Raw genomic sequence first — 16,542 nt, forward strand, 5'->3', positions numbered from 1 at the left:
CTATGGGGGCACTTGTGCAGGCTCGATCCCAAGCCAGTCTCCATGTGTCCATTGACACACACAGCGTGGCAGGCCCCCCCCCTCCCCACTCTCTCCTCACAGGCTGTGATTGACAGCGGCAGGAGCCAATGGTTCCTGCTGCTGCCTCCATACCCAGTGACGGGAGAGGGAGGAGAAAGCCGCTGTACTCAGGCTCAGTGCTGGTTCGAAATTGGGTAAGGTAAGAAAGGTAAGTATAGGCATAAATACTTAAAATCTTTTACAGTGGCAACAGGGTTGTTTTTAAAAGGAACCTCTTTCCTGCAAGGGAAAGCAAAGGTATACATTAAGACAGGGGTGTCTAACTCAATTTAATCGAGGGCCGCATCAGCAATATGATTGCCCTCAAAAGGGCCGGTTGTATCCGTAAACCCAGATTTCCAGAGCATCGCTTACCCGTACATAAGACGTCAGGAGCCTCCCCACCATCAGAAGTTGAGTCCCCCACCCTCCTTTACATTACAGTGCACCATCCTTACTTTGTGCTGCTGCTGGGAAGAAGCTAGAGGCATTGCTGGAAAGCAGAAAGCACAGGCTCTGGAGGAGGGCTGGAGCTCTCCTGCAGCTGCAGGAGAGGTGCGAGGGCCACATGAAATGGCCTGGTGGGCCGGATTGGGCCCGCGGGCCTTGTGTTTGACACATGTGCATTAAGTGATTTAGTGTGCTAATCTGTGCCATTTTTGTCTCAAGAAATTGAAATCGTTTTTTGTTTTTACGTTACGGTAAACTGATTGTTTCGGTTCAGGTTGGTACGTCTACCATTTCATGTACATATGGTACTTTAATAGTGCACAGCCTGTGACCATTCTTTCTTCACCTTAACCCCACAGAACAGTGTCAGGTAAGTACAAGCTGTAGGTGGTAACATTCAGTTCTGTACAGTAATAAACTAAAGCATGTTTAATTCAATGTACCAAGTTGAGCAGCAACAATATTTGATTCTTCATCCCAGGCCTTTTACCAAGTTTGTAAATTATTGGCAAAGCATTCATATAATGTCAAGTCAGGTTGCCAGGAACACAAAATTGCAGAACTTTGACTTTTTTACAGGTTTGCCATCACTAAAACACTAAAAATCCGAATTGCATTTCATATGCTTATGTGAGCATTTTATGCTTACGCGGTTATTTTTAGCTGTCATTCAGATCATCAGAGGCCATTATTGGAAGTTAGAATAATTCATTTTTTCTGTAATGCCTGTATGTATATATAAATTCAAGTTGTAAAAAAATAAATTAAAAAGTTGTACTTTTCCATCATGTGGGTCTGAAACGTGTCTGTAAAGACCTAATCTAGCCCCTGTGTTTCTTTAGAGCAGGGGTCTCAAAAAAAGGGCCAATTTACTGTCCTTCAACCTGTAGTGGGGCCAGACTGTGGCCAGTAGGAGTAGACCATGCCTCAGGCTTAGTGATGAGTGGGAGTAAAAAATTACACAGCACCACTGTGATGAGGAGATGGAGGAATAGTGCTCCATCATTGGTGTCTGTGGGAGGAATTGTGCCCCATCCTTGGTGTCAGCAGGAGGAATTGTGCCCCATCCTTGGTGTCAGCAGGAGGAATTGTGCCCCATCCTTGGTGTCAGCAGGAGGAATTGTGCCCCATCCTTGGTGTCAGCAGGAGGAATTGTGCCCCATCCTTGGTGTCAGCAGAAGGAATAGTGCCCCATCATTGGTGTCAGCGGAAGGAATAGTGCCCCATCATTGGTGTCAGCGGAAGGAATAGTGCCCCATCATTGGTGTCAGCGGAAGGAATAGTGCCCCATCATTGGTGTCAGCGGAAGGAATAGTGCCCCATCATTGGTGTCAGCGGAAGGAATCGTGCCCCTTCATTGGTGTCAGTGGAAGGAATCGTGCCCCATCATTGGTGTCAGTGGAAGAAATAATGCCCAATCATTGGTGTCAGTGGAAAGAATAGTGCCCCATCATTGGTGTCAGTGGGAGGAATAGTGCCCCATCATTGGTGTCAGTGGAAGGAATCGTGCCCCATCATTGGTGTCAGTGGAAGAAATAATGCCCAATCATTGGTGTCAGTGGAAAGAATAGTGCCCCATCATTGGTGTCAGTGGAAGGGATAGTGCTGCATCATTGGAGTCAGCGAGAGAACAATGACCCATCATTGGTATAAGCACAAGGAACAGTGTTCCATCATTGGTGTCAGTGGGAGGAACAGTGCACCATCATTGGTGTCAGCGGAAGGAATAGTGCCCCATCATTGGTGTCAGTTGAAGGAGTAGTGCTCCGTCATTGGTATCAGTGGGAGGAAAATTTCACTATCGTTGGTTTCAGTGGGGAGAATAGTGCCCCGTTGTTGGTGTTGGTGTAAGAAATAATGCCCCGTCAATGGAGTAGACAATGCCTCAGGCTCAGTGATGAGTGGGAGTAAAGAATTACACAGCACCCCTGTGGTGAGGAGGTGGAGGAATAGTGCCCCATCATTGGTGTCCATTGGAGGAATAGTGCCCCATCATTGGTGTGAGTAGGAGGGGTAATGCCCCATCCTTAGTGTCAGCAGGAGGAATTGTGCCCCATCATTGATTTAAGTGGAAGGAACAGTGCCCCATTATTGGTGTCAGTGGGAGGAATATTGCCCCATCATTGGTGTCAGTGGAAGTAATAATGCCCAATCATTGGTGTCAGTGGAAGGAATAGTGACACCTCATTGGAGTCAGCGAGAGAACAATGACCCATCATTGGTATAAGCAGAAGGAACAGTGTTCCGTCATTGGTATCGGTGGGAGAAATAGTGCCCAATCATTGGTATTAAGAGGGAGGAAAAGTGCGCTATTGTTGGTGTCAGTGGGGAGAATCGTGCCCCGTTGTCGGTGTAAGGAATAGTGCCCCATCAGTGGTGTCAGAAGAAGGTGTGCTCCATCATTGGTGTCAGTGGGAGAAATAATACCCCTTTGTTGGTGTCGGAGGGCAGAATAGTGCCTCGTATCAGTGGAACAAATAGTGTCCCAAGAGCCAGATAAAGGCAAGCAAAGGGCTGCAGTTTGGAGACCTGCAATCAGCCATATCACTGATCACTCTATCATATCACTATAATAGGGAGCTGCTTCAGCTCTGCCTGAGACTCCATACTTGAGGAAGTATTGCGTTTTAGAGTTGTCTGCAACCTTCAGTACTGTACAGCAAGATCAGAAACATAGGAAATTATCTTTTCAGCAAGTATGAAACCATCCCTAAGGTGGGCTACTGCAGAGCTTCACCAGTTTTTGGCTTGGATTATTCCTAAAGACACCATGTCATCCCAGCTTTCCCCCATGTTGTAGCCATGGCAGAGCAAGCTAGGCATTATTGTCTCACATTGTGAGTTTGTGGGAAGCAGGAATTGGTGGTACCAGAATTGTTCAGAATATCTCAGAGGCAACCTCTGCCTTGGCCTTGGAGCATTCCCAGAGCCAATAGATTCCCACTAGCATCTCAGACACTTTTAATAAGCCAATGGCTTTGGGTGGACGGCCCGAATACTACAGCCATTTTCTCAGTTTTTAAAAACTAGGAAGCTTTTGCTAAAAAGTGTGGTGTACAAAGTTGAGTAACCAAAGATGGTTCCTCCTGGAGTTATCGGTTGTATCTGGTAATAAAGAGAATTCATAAAATGGTAACCCATAGCCACCAATCAGCATTCCCCTTTGTTTGTTGTCCTTTATCACATAGATTGAAAAAAGGCATGCAAGTTAGTTGAGTTCAAACAAAAGTGTATTAAGTTCAACATCATTGCTGTTTGTGTGGAATAATTGGCTTGTAGGAGTTTACCTCTTCCTTTGGGTTCACATTCAGTCATCGTTTTATGTCTACCATGAGAACACATTCATTTAGCTGCTGTTTCTGGCTGATTGAACAGGTCTGCAGGCAGCTGCTGAACTACACATGCCAGCATTTACAGATTACCATTATTAGTTTGCTGATGAGGTTTTATTCCAATAGATGAAGACAGATTATCCAGAAGAAAGAGCATAGTGGACACCATATCCATCCAGGTGGACATTATGACCGGTAGCAACACCGAGGACAAGGTAACTGATCTCCTAACATTATTTTAAATACCAACACAAACTGCAGAGATAAAAGTGTACAATTTAATGAGATAAGTTTAATGTATTACAGGTACTTGTATATATCACTGTCAGGTTTTTTTTTTTTTTTTTTTTTTGCAGTGCTTTACAAAATTACATTGTATATGTGCATTTATATCAGTCCCTGCCCTCAAGGAGCTTACAATCTAATGTACTACCTCACATTCGTACTTACACGTTCTAGGGCAAATTTAGACAGGAGTCAATTAACGTACCAGCATGTCTTTGGGGTGTGGGAGGAAATCCACACAGGCACAAGGAGAATATGCAAACTCCACTATACTATAAAGTGACATCACCATTCAGAGCTCTGCAGACTTCTTGAGTCACTTCCCATCCATTAGTCTGAAATTCTCAACCACTGCAATATCTCCTGACCTATCATCAAGCGGATAGAAGTGATGAGTTCATAGGCCTGCTGCTTCTCCTTTCACTGTCCAGCACAAGACTCACACAGTCAGTGGTCAAGTCAGTGCAGTAGTAATTAGAAGTACACTAGAACCTCTGTGGTCTGTTTATTTTCAGATTTGTCTTCCTATTTGTGTCCCATTTATGAAGATTTTCCCTTTCTCAGTGACACCCAAAGCTTGGCTGCAAATTCCTTTGGAAAATCTATCTGGGGCTGGTGATGGTGTTAATAGTTTCCCAGTAGACTCTCCATAGGAGTATATAGAAAACACACTCTGGGCCAAGAAATAAAGAGAGTGCTCAGCTCATTTCAATGCTCTCAGGGCTTATTGTGACGGTACTCACCGTCACTGGGAGTGAAAAACCGATACTTAATGGTTTGGATTGCTTCAAATGGGGTCTGTGTTTACATTTATGCTAATGTGTATTGTAGGGATGCACCGATCCGGTATTCGGATCGGATATCAGCGCCGATATGGTCATTTTAGATGGATCGGGGGATCAGTAACATTGACCGATCCACTGGCCGATCCAGTTTTTGCTTGGTAACGGCTCAGCCATCCCTTACTAGGTGCAGTAGTAGTATGGGATGGGAGCCGCTACTTCCTGTATAGGTCCGGCTCACAGGCGGAGTGATATCAGATGCACTCTGCCTGTGAATGGAGGAGCCGTACACACGAAGCAGCGGCTTTGCTATGTACTGCAGCCACTTGCTTTGTGTGTAGCTCCGGATCGGTTCCGGTATCGGCGATTTCACAACGACAGATATCGGTATCGGGTCCAAAAAAGTCGGATCGGTGCATCCCTAGTGTATTGTACTTCAATGTCAGAGACCGGCTCTCCCGATTGTGTATTGAGATGTGATGTGGATTCTGTTAAGCCTATCGGTCCCATTGTTAATTGTTAATGAACTCACATATTGTTTCTGTCCAGATGGCTAGATAATTAGTTCAGGTTAATTCTATTTCTGTATAAAATTTCATCTGCATATGATAATGTAATCAGGCAACCCCTGACCTGATGGGGTAATTTGATCAGGAGGGGTATGTGCTCATCTGTGTATAAATTGAGTGTGAAACTGTTCAAAAAAAGTAGATTCCAGTACAAGCTAAGTTGTCGGCTAGCTTTGTGTGGGGGCGGCTGGAAAATTTGATATCTATGTTCACGACTGGGAGGAAGCCATATACTGGCGGAAGTCCACAAGTACAGTGTAGGTCGTGGTTCCGTTACATTATCAAGACAGGAAGTAAGGAGACATCCCCCTAATTGTGGTCATAGACTGTAATATACCCATCATAGCGAAAATAACCCTTCTCCACTAAAGAGCTTGACTTAAACTACCCTGAAGACTTAAAACCATACAACATTAATGTTAGAAGTGCTATGAAACGCCAGGGGAATCATGTATATTATGTTTGCCAGTATGATAACATTTACAATTTCCTTAACCCTCTTCTTTGTAGGTGAACACTGAAGAGATTACATTTGAATCATTGAAGAAGGCAATTGGTAAGATTACTCTTATACCTATAAACCACCATTAAACCTTTCAGTATACGACTGTCACAGGCAGAGAACTGGGAAATGTCTGCAATCTTCATTATTTAAAGTAGGAATTGAGCCTTCTCTTTTACATTATTTGTGCGCATGCCCTGATCGAATGCTGGTTTTTCAAAAGGACCATTCGTCAGAGAACAGTAGTTAGACTGGCTTCTGTTGAACAGACAACGGTACACATATACCGATATTCAGCTGGTTCCTACTTCCCGGCTTAAAGGTGGTATCTGCACGATTCAGATACTTATCCATCCAGTGGATCCAGCGATGTCCCGCTGAGATCTTCACAGGCCCTGAAAACCGCTCCGTCCCGTGCTGCCATGTTCTCTCTGACATCATCGAAAAGCTGACTCTTCCTGGTTCAGCGGGCGGGTCTGCTTCCTGATGACACGCCGATAGGCCCTCCACCTCCTCCTTTTCTGAATGGAAGGCTATGCCTCCTGGGATATGTGACGTGCATATCCCAGGAGATACAGTGGGCAGTTTGCACGTCAATCGTCTAAAGTAACTGACGTGCATGGGGAGGTAGGGTTGGAAATTTTTAACGTAAAAAAAAAACAGCACAATACCGAAAGAGGATGGAAGGAGGGGTGGAGTGGAGGGAAATGGCGGAAGAGGGGTGAAGGTCCGCCTTAATGCAAGGAATGCATTAAGGTAAAAAAAAAAAAAAAATGTTTTTAGCTTTAGTAACACTTTAAGAAGGTGGTTTTCCTTGGGGGCAGAGTGTGACGTTTTATGGTTGCAATAGTGTAAGCATGGGTTTAACTGTAGCCACATTTTCAAGCAATTTTTCTGTGAGAAATGCAGAACATTACAGTGTTAACTAGTGTAATACATTTCCTTAGGCCCCTTTCTCACGGGGCGGACTCTGCTAGCTCAGTGGGGATACCTCTGTTGATCCCCACTGAACAGGTGGATGATAGGTCCGTCTCTGCTCACTGTGCGGAGACGGACCTGTCGGAGTCCCGCTCTCCTCTATGAAGAGATTAGATGAAAATGGACAGCCTGTCTGTTTCCTTCCGACCCACTGGATGGATAGCGAACATATTGCCATCCGTCTGGTTTAAGCAGATCTTGCCGGATCGGATGCCAGACGGGTGTCAGCAGACACATCTCTACTGACATCCGCCTCTGCATAGAGTAGAATGGGTGGCCCAATCAGGTCCACCTGAAAAATGGACAGGCAGACCTGATCTGTCCAATCACGTGAAAGGGGCCTTAGTTTTGCCTTTTTTCTTTCTGGTGATCTATTAAAAACATAATTTTCATATAAAATTATGTAACCACTGACACCCTTCTTCCTTTATCTTATATAGAATGAGTTACTCTGAACTATACATAATAAACATTGCAGCACTAAATAAATTAAGTTCAAAGTAAATCATTGAAAATAGTCCATATAGTGCTTGAACACTAAAGTACATAGTGACAGATGAAAAGAAAGTCCATTGAAGTAGGATCCAAAGGAATTGTGATTGTTTAGCTCAGGAGTCTTCAAACTATGGCCCTCCAGTTGTTCAGGAACTACAATTCCCATCATGCCTAGTCCATGTCTGTGAACTACAAATCCCATCATGCCTAGTCCATGTCTGTGAATGTCAGAGTTTTACAATGCTTTATGGGATGTGTAGTACTGCAACAGCCGGAGGGCCGTAGTTTGAGGATCCCTGGTTTAGATGAATATCCACCTGGTGCACCTCCACCGTGATGATAATAAACAGGATGTGAGCTTGCCAGAGCTCTAGGCTCCACGGTATAGAAGTCTAGACAAGCGTTTAAATATTCATCCAGCACTCAAAGCTCTACCGACTACTCAGATCTCTGAACACAACACCTGGTTAAAGTCACAAGGTTATTAATCTAGAGGCATTTGCCTACTCGTCTCACCAAAACGTTACCATGTTAGAAGGTTATAGTTAACAGTTCACCAGATCTCTGGAGCTACATCCCCAGGATGAGAGAATACCACATGACCCTTCTAGGGACACACCACTCATGTTGCTAACGTTTGCCAGCTGCATTAATACTCCCAACTAGTGATCGACCGATATCGTTTTTTGTTGCCGGTACCGATATTTTGGCCAATGCATATCGGTATCGGCCAATATTTTCTTACATTTAAAAAAATGTTTTTGTTTTTTTTTTTTTTTTTTATATCACTTGACATGTACTCTTGTAGAGGGATCTGGGAGTCTAAAAGACCCCAAACCCCTCTTCTCCCCTAAAAGCATTCAAAACACAGTCATTTCTTTTTTTTTTTAAATCTGGCGCTGAGTACCCGGAAGTAATGTCATGACATCACTTCTGGGTTTTTTCATGGAGATCCGATCAGAGCCAAATGTGGTTTTGTTCGGGTCTTCGGCGGCTGTGCAGGCTGGTTGCCCGGGTCTACCGGTGGGACGGCTTTCCCTCCTACTCCTTGTAATGACAGCTGAGCGGCTTCTTAGCCGCATCGGTTGTCATTACAAGACAGCCGACCGTCAACTATAGACGCCGGTATAGGGGTGATGCCTCTAGCTGCAGGCATCACTCCGGTACAGCACTTAATCGGCAATATCGGTCACCTTGGTGGCCGATTCCGATATATCAGGAAAAGTGCAGATCGGCCCTCGATATATCAGGAAAAGTGCAGATCGGCCCTCGATATATCAGCTTTGCCGATAATCGGTCAATCACTACTCCCAACCCATCATTAGCTCCTACTCTGGTTTTAGTCTATCCTTTTTATATTAAACCTTTATCCATCAAACAGTTGTATAATAGATGGAAATTTCCAAATTGGAAACGGACCGTATTGTCTCCCTTTTCTCCTTGTTCCCCTATGGGATGCCTGGGGCTGGGAAAAGGTACGGCCCACTGTTCAATCACCGCTCGTAATTGATTGTACTAGTTTTTGACAACCTCTTCCTATTGTTTCTGTTTTATCACTTGTATTCATTCACACAAACCTGTATTCTGTACGACATGGTGTGATAATTATTTTTATCTTCCTTCTGATGTTACTACCTGAAAAATCCAATAACATTTTTGAACAAGAAAATAATCACCCAGCACTCAAAGCCAATCCCTCAGTGGTTGGATCGCAAAGGAAGGTAACATGGCAGGCCAAACAAATCCCAGCAATCCAGTGAATAGTCAGCGGGTAAAATGGTAGTTCCCAGGATAGAAACGACTTGTATACAAGCTCAATTGACGTGGGTACTTTTCTGTAAAATGCAATATGGAAACCTGGAGGCGTTTTGTACACAGATGTATACAGAACAGCCCCCAGGAATGTAATTTCCTGCTTGTGTAATTGGCTTACTGATTTTCCCAGAAGTCTGCACTTGGATACAAATCAGATTTTGAGCATCCCCTGCAACAAACATGTCATTTTTGGTGAGATACTCCCAAAGGGAAATCCCATCTAAAGGGATGCATACCCTGCCACTTTCCTCATTAGAGCCCTTCAGGTGCAGCATCTGATTGGTAATTATAATACCATTCCCATACAGATTCACTAAGCATATGGACTCACCTGTTCCTTCAGAATACCAAAAGGTAGGAATCTGCAACAACGTTTGTTAAAATCCATGCAATGTACAGAGATGTTTTTTCTCAACAAAAGTAGAGTTACTCTTTAATCTTCACCTTTTGGTGACATCTGTAAGATTTGTGAATTTCTGGTCACTCTCTTCGCCTAGTGACCATGGTCACCAGGATAAATAGAGACGGGGGGAATCACCCCAGCAGGTATATAGACAGCAGTAATAACCAATAACCGGTTCTGATCCTTCTCGGCTCCTTCCAAAATGAATAAAGTTTTGGCTGTCTGTACACTTTAGAGTGGTTGTAAACCCACTTTAAAGACTTTTGCCTATAGGTCAGCCTATATTAAGGCTTACCTATAGGTGCTATAAATATCTCCTAAACTTGCACCACTTAGGAGATATTTACAGTGCATGCAGCCGATGATGTCATCGGCGCATGCGCTCTGAAGGAACGACCACCCGTGCCGTTCCTTCAGAGCCATATGCGGTGACCGGCGGCTCCCGCGTGCATGGGCTGGAGAGATGTAATCGCATCTCCGGCCAATCAGATTGGCTGGAGGATGCGAACCAGGAAGCAGGACGGCCGAACATGCAGGACGGCACAAGCAGAACGGCACTGCGGGGGGCTTCGTTTTAAGGTAAGTATTTCATAATGAGCTAGTATGCAATGCAAACTAGCTCATTATGCCTTTGTCTTTACAGGTTTTTTTTTTTTCCAGAGGGTTTACTTCCTCTTTAATGTCAGATCTGAGTATGTGTAGCAGTGCAGAAATAGCATGGTATGAGAAAAGGAATTCTCTTTAAGTAAAAAGTGTAGAAGATCAGGGTACATAAAAAAAGCAGACATGGCGTTTAGGTAGGGTTTGGAGTTTTTACATTCTGTTTTTGTTTGTCTCTTCCAAACAGACAATACAGGAATGGAAGAGCAGGAAAAGGAGAAGAGGCGTCTGGTCATAGAAAAGTTCCAGAAAGCACCATTTGAGGAAATTGCTGCACAATGTGAATCTAAAGTGAGTGTTTACTACTGACCTGTTCCTCTAGTTCGGGCTGACTGTGGAACAAATATCGTACTTATTATTGGGCTACGCCATTTACACCAACATGCAGAAGAGTTTAGGTGCTTTAAGCACCTCAGCTCTGGAAGATTTTACTCCTTGATGATTAGGTCATTTTTTTTTTTTTTATTCAGCACTGCACTACTTTAACCACTTATGGACCACCCGCTGGAGTTTTACGTAGGTACTTTGACGCTAAATACCGGGGTTATGGCAGCAGATAGCTGCCATAACCCCAGTATTTTTTTAAATGGCGAGCAGTCCGCTTTCGCATAAAAGTGGTTCCAGTGGCTGATTCACCACGGGATCACTTTTATGGGCGGTGGGAGAGGTTCCCCCGCCCCTTCTCGGTCGTTTTCCCCACTTAGGTAGAGGGGAAAACGATCCGGTCTGACGGAGTCCTAAGCAGGAAGTCAAGTGAGGGCAAGCTGGCCCCCAGTCGACTTCATGGTCTTGGAGGACCGGAGCGACGTCATACGTTGCTTCCTCCCAACGGCCTTAAAGGGCCCATTTTATCTTACGTCCTCCGAAAGTCGCCGCCTCCTCTAAGTCATCACTATTGGGAATTGACTTCCGCTCCGCAGGAGTAGCTAGGCATAAGACTTAGTCAAAAGAACAAAAGCATTTAGCATAGACACACCCATGGGGGCTGTCCCACTGGTCAATACCCCCCTGCAGTGATCCATCCCAACTCAGTTTGTCTCTGCCTAGCGTCAGGAGTTGTCAGGCTTCCCTGTGCTGGGGCTCCAATCTCAGCCTTTCTAATCTTTTTTTCTTTGATTTTTCTTTAAAATTGTCAGTTTTTTCTTTGATTTACTAGCTGTTTATTTTGTCAGCTTAGTTTTAGTCAGATCTTCGGATGAAGATGGATTCTTGCGGAGCTGGGAATCGGACTGACCGCCCTGGCTCCCCAGGGCAGAGGGTCAGAGGGATCCCCAGCCAGCCATCGAGCGTTCAGCCATGTGTTCGTCCTGGCATTATGAACGACCCATCCCTGCTCGCAGCAGGGATGCAGCCTGTGAGATGGCTACCTCACTGGACACATCTGCGGTGCTGCAGTGTCCTATTCTTGGCAAACGGCATTCCCTGTCAGATGAGGACAGCGGCTTTCCGTTCATAGAGGCATACCACGCCATCCGGTACAGGTAAGTACTTTCTGTGTGGGGCCTCTGTCTGGGGTGGCAGTCCTGGGTTGCTGTGTGTTCCCCATGTCTGTGCCTGTGTGGGGATCCCTGATGCGATCCCTGCGGGGGTCTCTTTTACATGCGCTGCGGTGCTGTGTGGTTTTGGGGGCCCCTTCCCCTGTGTCACTGCAGTGTTTTTTGGGGTGCAGACTGCGTGTGGGGCGGCCGCAGCGAGTAAAAACCGCGCGGTCCGCCATTTTAAGTATGGGCAAGCATGTCTGGCTTCATTGTGGGCTGTTAACTGCATGCTGTTTTGGCGCCATCCGGCGCCATCTTGTGTGTGGCAGAACGATCGTTCCGAGCACATGTTTGGCGGCCATCTTGCCGAAGCCTCCCATTCAGTTCTATAAGCAGCCATTTTCCCTGGGTAATTGCAGCATTATAGTTCAGCCTCTGATGACCTCACTTCCTTTTCCTCTGGAGCAGCGATCACTGTGGTAACACTCTGTGGGGGCTCTGCAGACTGTCTCTTCCATAACTCTCTGTTTTTTCCTTCCTGGCTCAGTTTTGTCTCCTTTTGGGGGTCTGTGTTCACTGTGCATATAGCGGTGGGCTGCGCACTCTGCAGCGATCTTAAAGGGCCAGTACTTTTTATTGTACTTTTTTCTTGTGACTGGTGCAATGGAATCTCAGGACAGCAAATTCCCTCCAGACCTGGTGGGGGACCCCAGTCCTGCTGTACACCCTGTTATACCTGATTTGGCCACCGTAGTGGCGTCTTTAGTGTCCAAAATGGCCTAGACTGTCTTTCTCCTCTGATTCAGATGGTGCTGTGGCTGGCGTGCCCTTTTCAGGGTCTCGCTCGTCCCTGGACCCACTGGGGTCTGAGGGGGAGGTGGAGGTGGAGGGGGTTGATGATTCTCCCCCTGGGTCGCCTGAAGAACGCGTGACTATGGATGAGTGGATTCCTTCTGTGAAAGAAACACTACACTTGGAGGATGAGCCCAGTCCTCCGGGCATGGTGTCATCATTTGGAACACATAGGACCCACAAGTCGGCGCAGGTTTTTCCCTGCCCCCCTGAGTTTCATCACACTGTGAATGAACTGTGGTGCAATTTAAAACGGCCTTTCACGGTACCTAGTCGGTTTAAACTGCTTTATCCCTCTGCGCCGGCCACGGACTCGCGCTGGTGTGTGCCTCCACAGGTGGATCACACTGTGGTCGTGTTCAACAAGGCTACCTTGATTCCCACTGAGGAGACCCCGGTGTTCCGGGATCCTACGGACAGGAGGTTGGAGTCTCTGGCCCGCCATTCCTACATGGTGGCGGGTTCTATGCTCAAACCTATCTTCGCGTCCGTCATGGTGGCTCAGGCGGTGGCGGATTGGACAAAGGTGCTTCGGCGCACCCTCGCGTCTGATTCTGCCCCACCTACCACGCTGGCTATGGTGGATCAAATACACCTTTGGCTGCGCGCTTGTCTAGTGTCGCGGTACTTAACCGTCGACTGATCTGGCTGAAGAGCTGGTCGGCTGACCAGACATCACGGAAAACGGTGGCTGATTTTCCCTATGCAGGGTCTCGCCTTTTTGGCGAGGCGTTGGATACCTTGGTAAAAGGCGTCACGGGGGGTAAGAGCACGATGCTGCCCCAGAACCCGAAGAACAAGTCTTTTCGTGGCAAGCGGGGTCCCGCCTTTCGACCCAATCAAGGGTCCTTTCGTGCCTTTAAGAATCAAACCAAGGGCAAGCCCTTCAAGGGCCAAGGTAGCCAGAAGAAGCCCTGGGCGGGCAAGCAGAAGTCCGGCAATGTCGGTGCGGCGGCTCAATCCGTCTCTGCCTGAAGGGGCGCCCTCAACTGTTTCAGGGGTGGGGGGACGTTTGCGCGGTTTCCTCCAACCTTGGCTGCTCCGAATTCCGGACAGGTGGGTTCAGGAAATAATTTGATCAGGGTACAAGATCGAATTCCTTTCCCGGCTGGCGGACAGATTCTTTCCCTCAAATCTTGATCTGACCCCGGGGCGTCTGAGGGACCTGCATCAGGCGGTGCAGGACCTTCTTGCCCAGGGGGTGATTATCCCGGTGCCTCATCGGGACAGGTTTCGGGGGTTTTATTCCAATCTGTTCACTGTGCCCAGAAAGGAGGGCAAGGTACGTCCTATTCTGGACCTGAAAGCGCTGAACCGCTTTGTGCGCATTCGGAAGTTCCGTATGGAATCTCTCCGCTCGGTGATGGCCTCCCTGAGTCCGGGGGAATTTCTGGCCTCTATAGACCTGAAGGATGCGTACCTACACATCCCCATTTTCGAGGGTCACCAGAGGTACCTTCGGTTCGCTATTGCGGAGGATCACTATCAGTTTGTGGCGTTACCTTTCGGTCTCGCTTCGGCTCCAAGGGTCTTTACCAAAGTGTTGGCGCCTTTTCTGGGCCTGCTGAGGGCACAGGGCATTGCGGTCTTGGGATATCTGGACGATCTCCTCTTAAGATAGAGTGCCAGCCAGAACCTGCTGCGCGATCTGTCCACTACGGTACAGACGCTCCAGGAGTTCGGATGGACCATCAACGTACAGAAGTCGACCTTGTCTCCCTCGGTTCGTCTTCCCTATCTGGGAATGGTTCTGGACTCTGCTCAAGCAAAGGTGTTCTTGCCGGAGGACAAGCTCCGGACCTTGCAGGACAAGATCGGGTCCCTCAGGGACAAGCCATCCTCGTCACTCAGGACCTGCATGCGGTCCCTAAGGTTGATGGTATCGGCCTTCGAGGCGATACCCTTTGCTCAGTTTCACACACTGTCTCTTCAAGCGGAGATCCTGGCCAGGTGGGACATACTACCTCAGTTCTTGGATCTGAGTGTCTCGTTGAGTCGCCGGACCAGAATGGATCTTCTGTGGTGGCTTCAGTCCCCGGCTGTGTCAGAAGGAAAATCCTTCCGTCCGTTGCTGTGGACGGTGATTACCACGGATGCCAGCCTATCGGGCTGGGGTGGAGTCCTGGGCAACCTGTCTGCCCAGGGCACTTGGTCGGGGGAGGAATCCTCCCTTCCGATCAACATATTGGAATTGCGAGCGATCAAACTCTGTCTCTTCCAGTGGTCGGATCGACTTCGGGGCCGTCCTGTTCGGGTACAGACGGACAATGCTACCGCGGTGGCTTACATCAACCACCAAGGGGGCACCAGGAGTGCCCGGGCGGCCCGGGAGGTGACCGACATTCTGTCTTGGGCCGAGACTCCTGTCCCGGCAATTTCAGCAGTTCATATTCCGGGTGTGGAGAATTGGCAGGCCGACTATCTGAGCTGCCAGACCCTGGACCAGGGGGAATGGTCCCTGCACCCGGAGGTCTTCCAAATGCTGTGTGCGAAGTGGGGATCCCCGGACGTGGATCTGTTCGCGTCTCGGCTAAATCACAAGGTGGAAAGATTTGTGGCAAGATGCGCGATCCGTGGGCGGACGCCTCGGATGCGTTGGTGGCCCCTTGGCATCAGTATCGTCTGATGTATGCCTTTCCTCCGATTCAGTTGTTGTCCAGGTTCCTTCGCAGGTTAGCCTTGGAACCGCACTTGGTGATTCTAGTGGCGCCGGACTGGCCACGCCAGTCCTGGTACGCCGACGTTGTTCACCTGGCGGTCGAGCCTCCTTGGCAGCTGCCAATGCGGGAAGATCTACTGTCTCAGGGACCGATCTTCCATCCTGCTTTACAGTCGCTGGCTTTAACGGCCTGGCTGTTGAAAGCCAGGTCCTGGGAGACAGGGGTCTCTCCCCAGAGGTCATTCCTACTTTAATCAAGGCTAGGAAAGCCTCGTCTGGTAAAATTTATTATCGCACTTGGAAAGCCTATTTTGCCTGGTGTGAGTCCAGGGGGTTTTCTCCTCGCTCATACTCGGTGTCGAGAGTTTTGGATTTCCTTCAGACTGGTGTGGACCAGCGCCTGGCGTTGGCCACGATTAAGGGCCAGGTTTCTGCACTGGCTGTTCTTTTTCAACGCCCTGTGGCGTCTCATTCCTTTGCACCTTTATTCAAGGTGTGCAACATTTGGCCCCTCCCCTTTGCCTCCATGGGACTTGAACTTGGTTCTTTCCGTGCTGCAGCGTTCTCCCTTTGAGAACATCCGGGAGATATCGTTACTTCTACTGTCCAAGAAGGTTGCCTTTCTAGTGGCGATCACTTCGGCTCACAGGGTGTCAGAATTGGCGGCGTTGTCTTGCCGCTCTCCTTATTTAGTGGTTCACAAGGATAAGGTGGTCCTGCGACCTCATTCGTCTTTTCTCCCTAAGGTGGTTTCTGATTTTCACCTTAATGAGGACATTGTTTTACCTTAGCTCTGTGCGAAGCCTAAGCATCCTAAGGCGGTTGCATTGCATTCATTGGATGTTGTCAGGGCGATTTGGGTATTCATTGGATGTTGTCAGGGCGATTAGGGTATACCTGTCGTCCACTGAGTCCTTTCGGAAATTGGATTCCCTCTTTGTCCTTCCTGAGGGACCTCGGAAGGGCATGGCCGTGTCTGCGGCGACCATTGCCAAATGGATCAGACAGACCATTGAACAGGCCTATGCTTTGAAGGAACGGGTTCCGCCCTTCCCTGTTAAGGCGCACTCTACCAGATCATTGAGTATGTCCTGGGCCTATCGGCATCAGGCCTCGGTGGCCCAGGTGTGCAAGGCTGCGACTTGGTCATCGGTGCACACCTTTTCCAAATTCTATAAGGTGGATGTTCTGGCATCAGCTGATGCCTCCTTTGGCCGCAAAG

At 47.8% G+C, this 16,542-nt stretch overlaps 1 protein-coding gene across 1 annotated transcript in view; it reads left to right on the forward strand.

Moving 5' to 3' along the window:
• The window catches only part of EFR3A (EFR3 homolog A), a 284,658-nt gene that overhangs the window by 256,800 nt on the left and 11,316 nt on the right, over positions 1-16,542 (forward strand). Inside the window, exons 20-22 of the mRNA XM_082258096.1 lie at positions 3,969-4,057; positions 5,989-6,034; positions 10,519-10,622. Coding sequence (XP_082114222.1) covers positions 3,969-4,057; positions 5,989-6,034; positions 10,519-10,622 — 239 coding nt within the window. The remainder of the gene's footprint in view (positions 1-3,968; positions 4,058-5,988; positions 6,035-10,518; positions 10,623-16,542) is intronic.

The sequence above is a fragment of the Pelophylax lessonae genome (genome assembly GCF_965119305.1).
Source record: "Pelophylax lessonae genome assembly, chromosome: 5".
Lineage (NCBI taxonomy): Eukaryota > Metazoa > Chordata > Amphibia > Anura > Ranidae > Pelophylax > Pelophylax lessonae.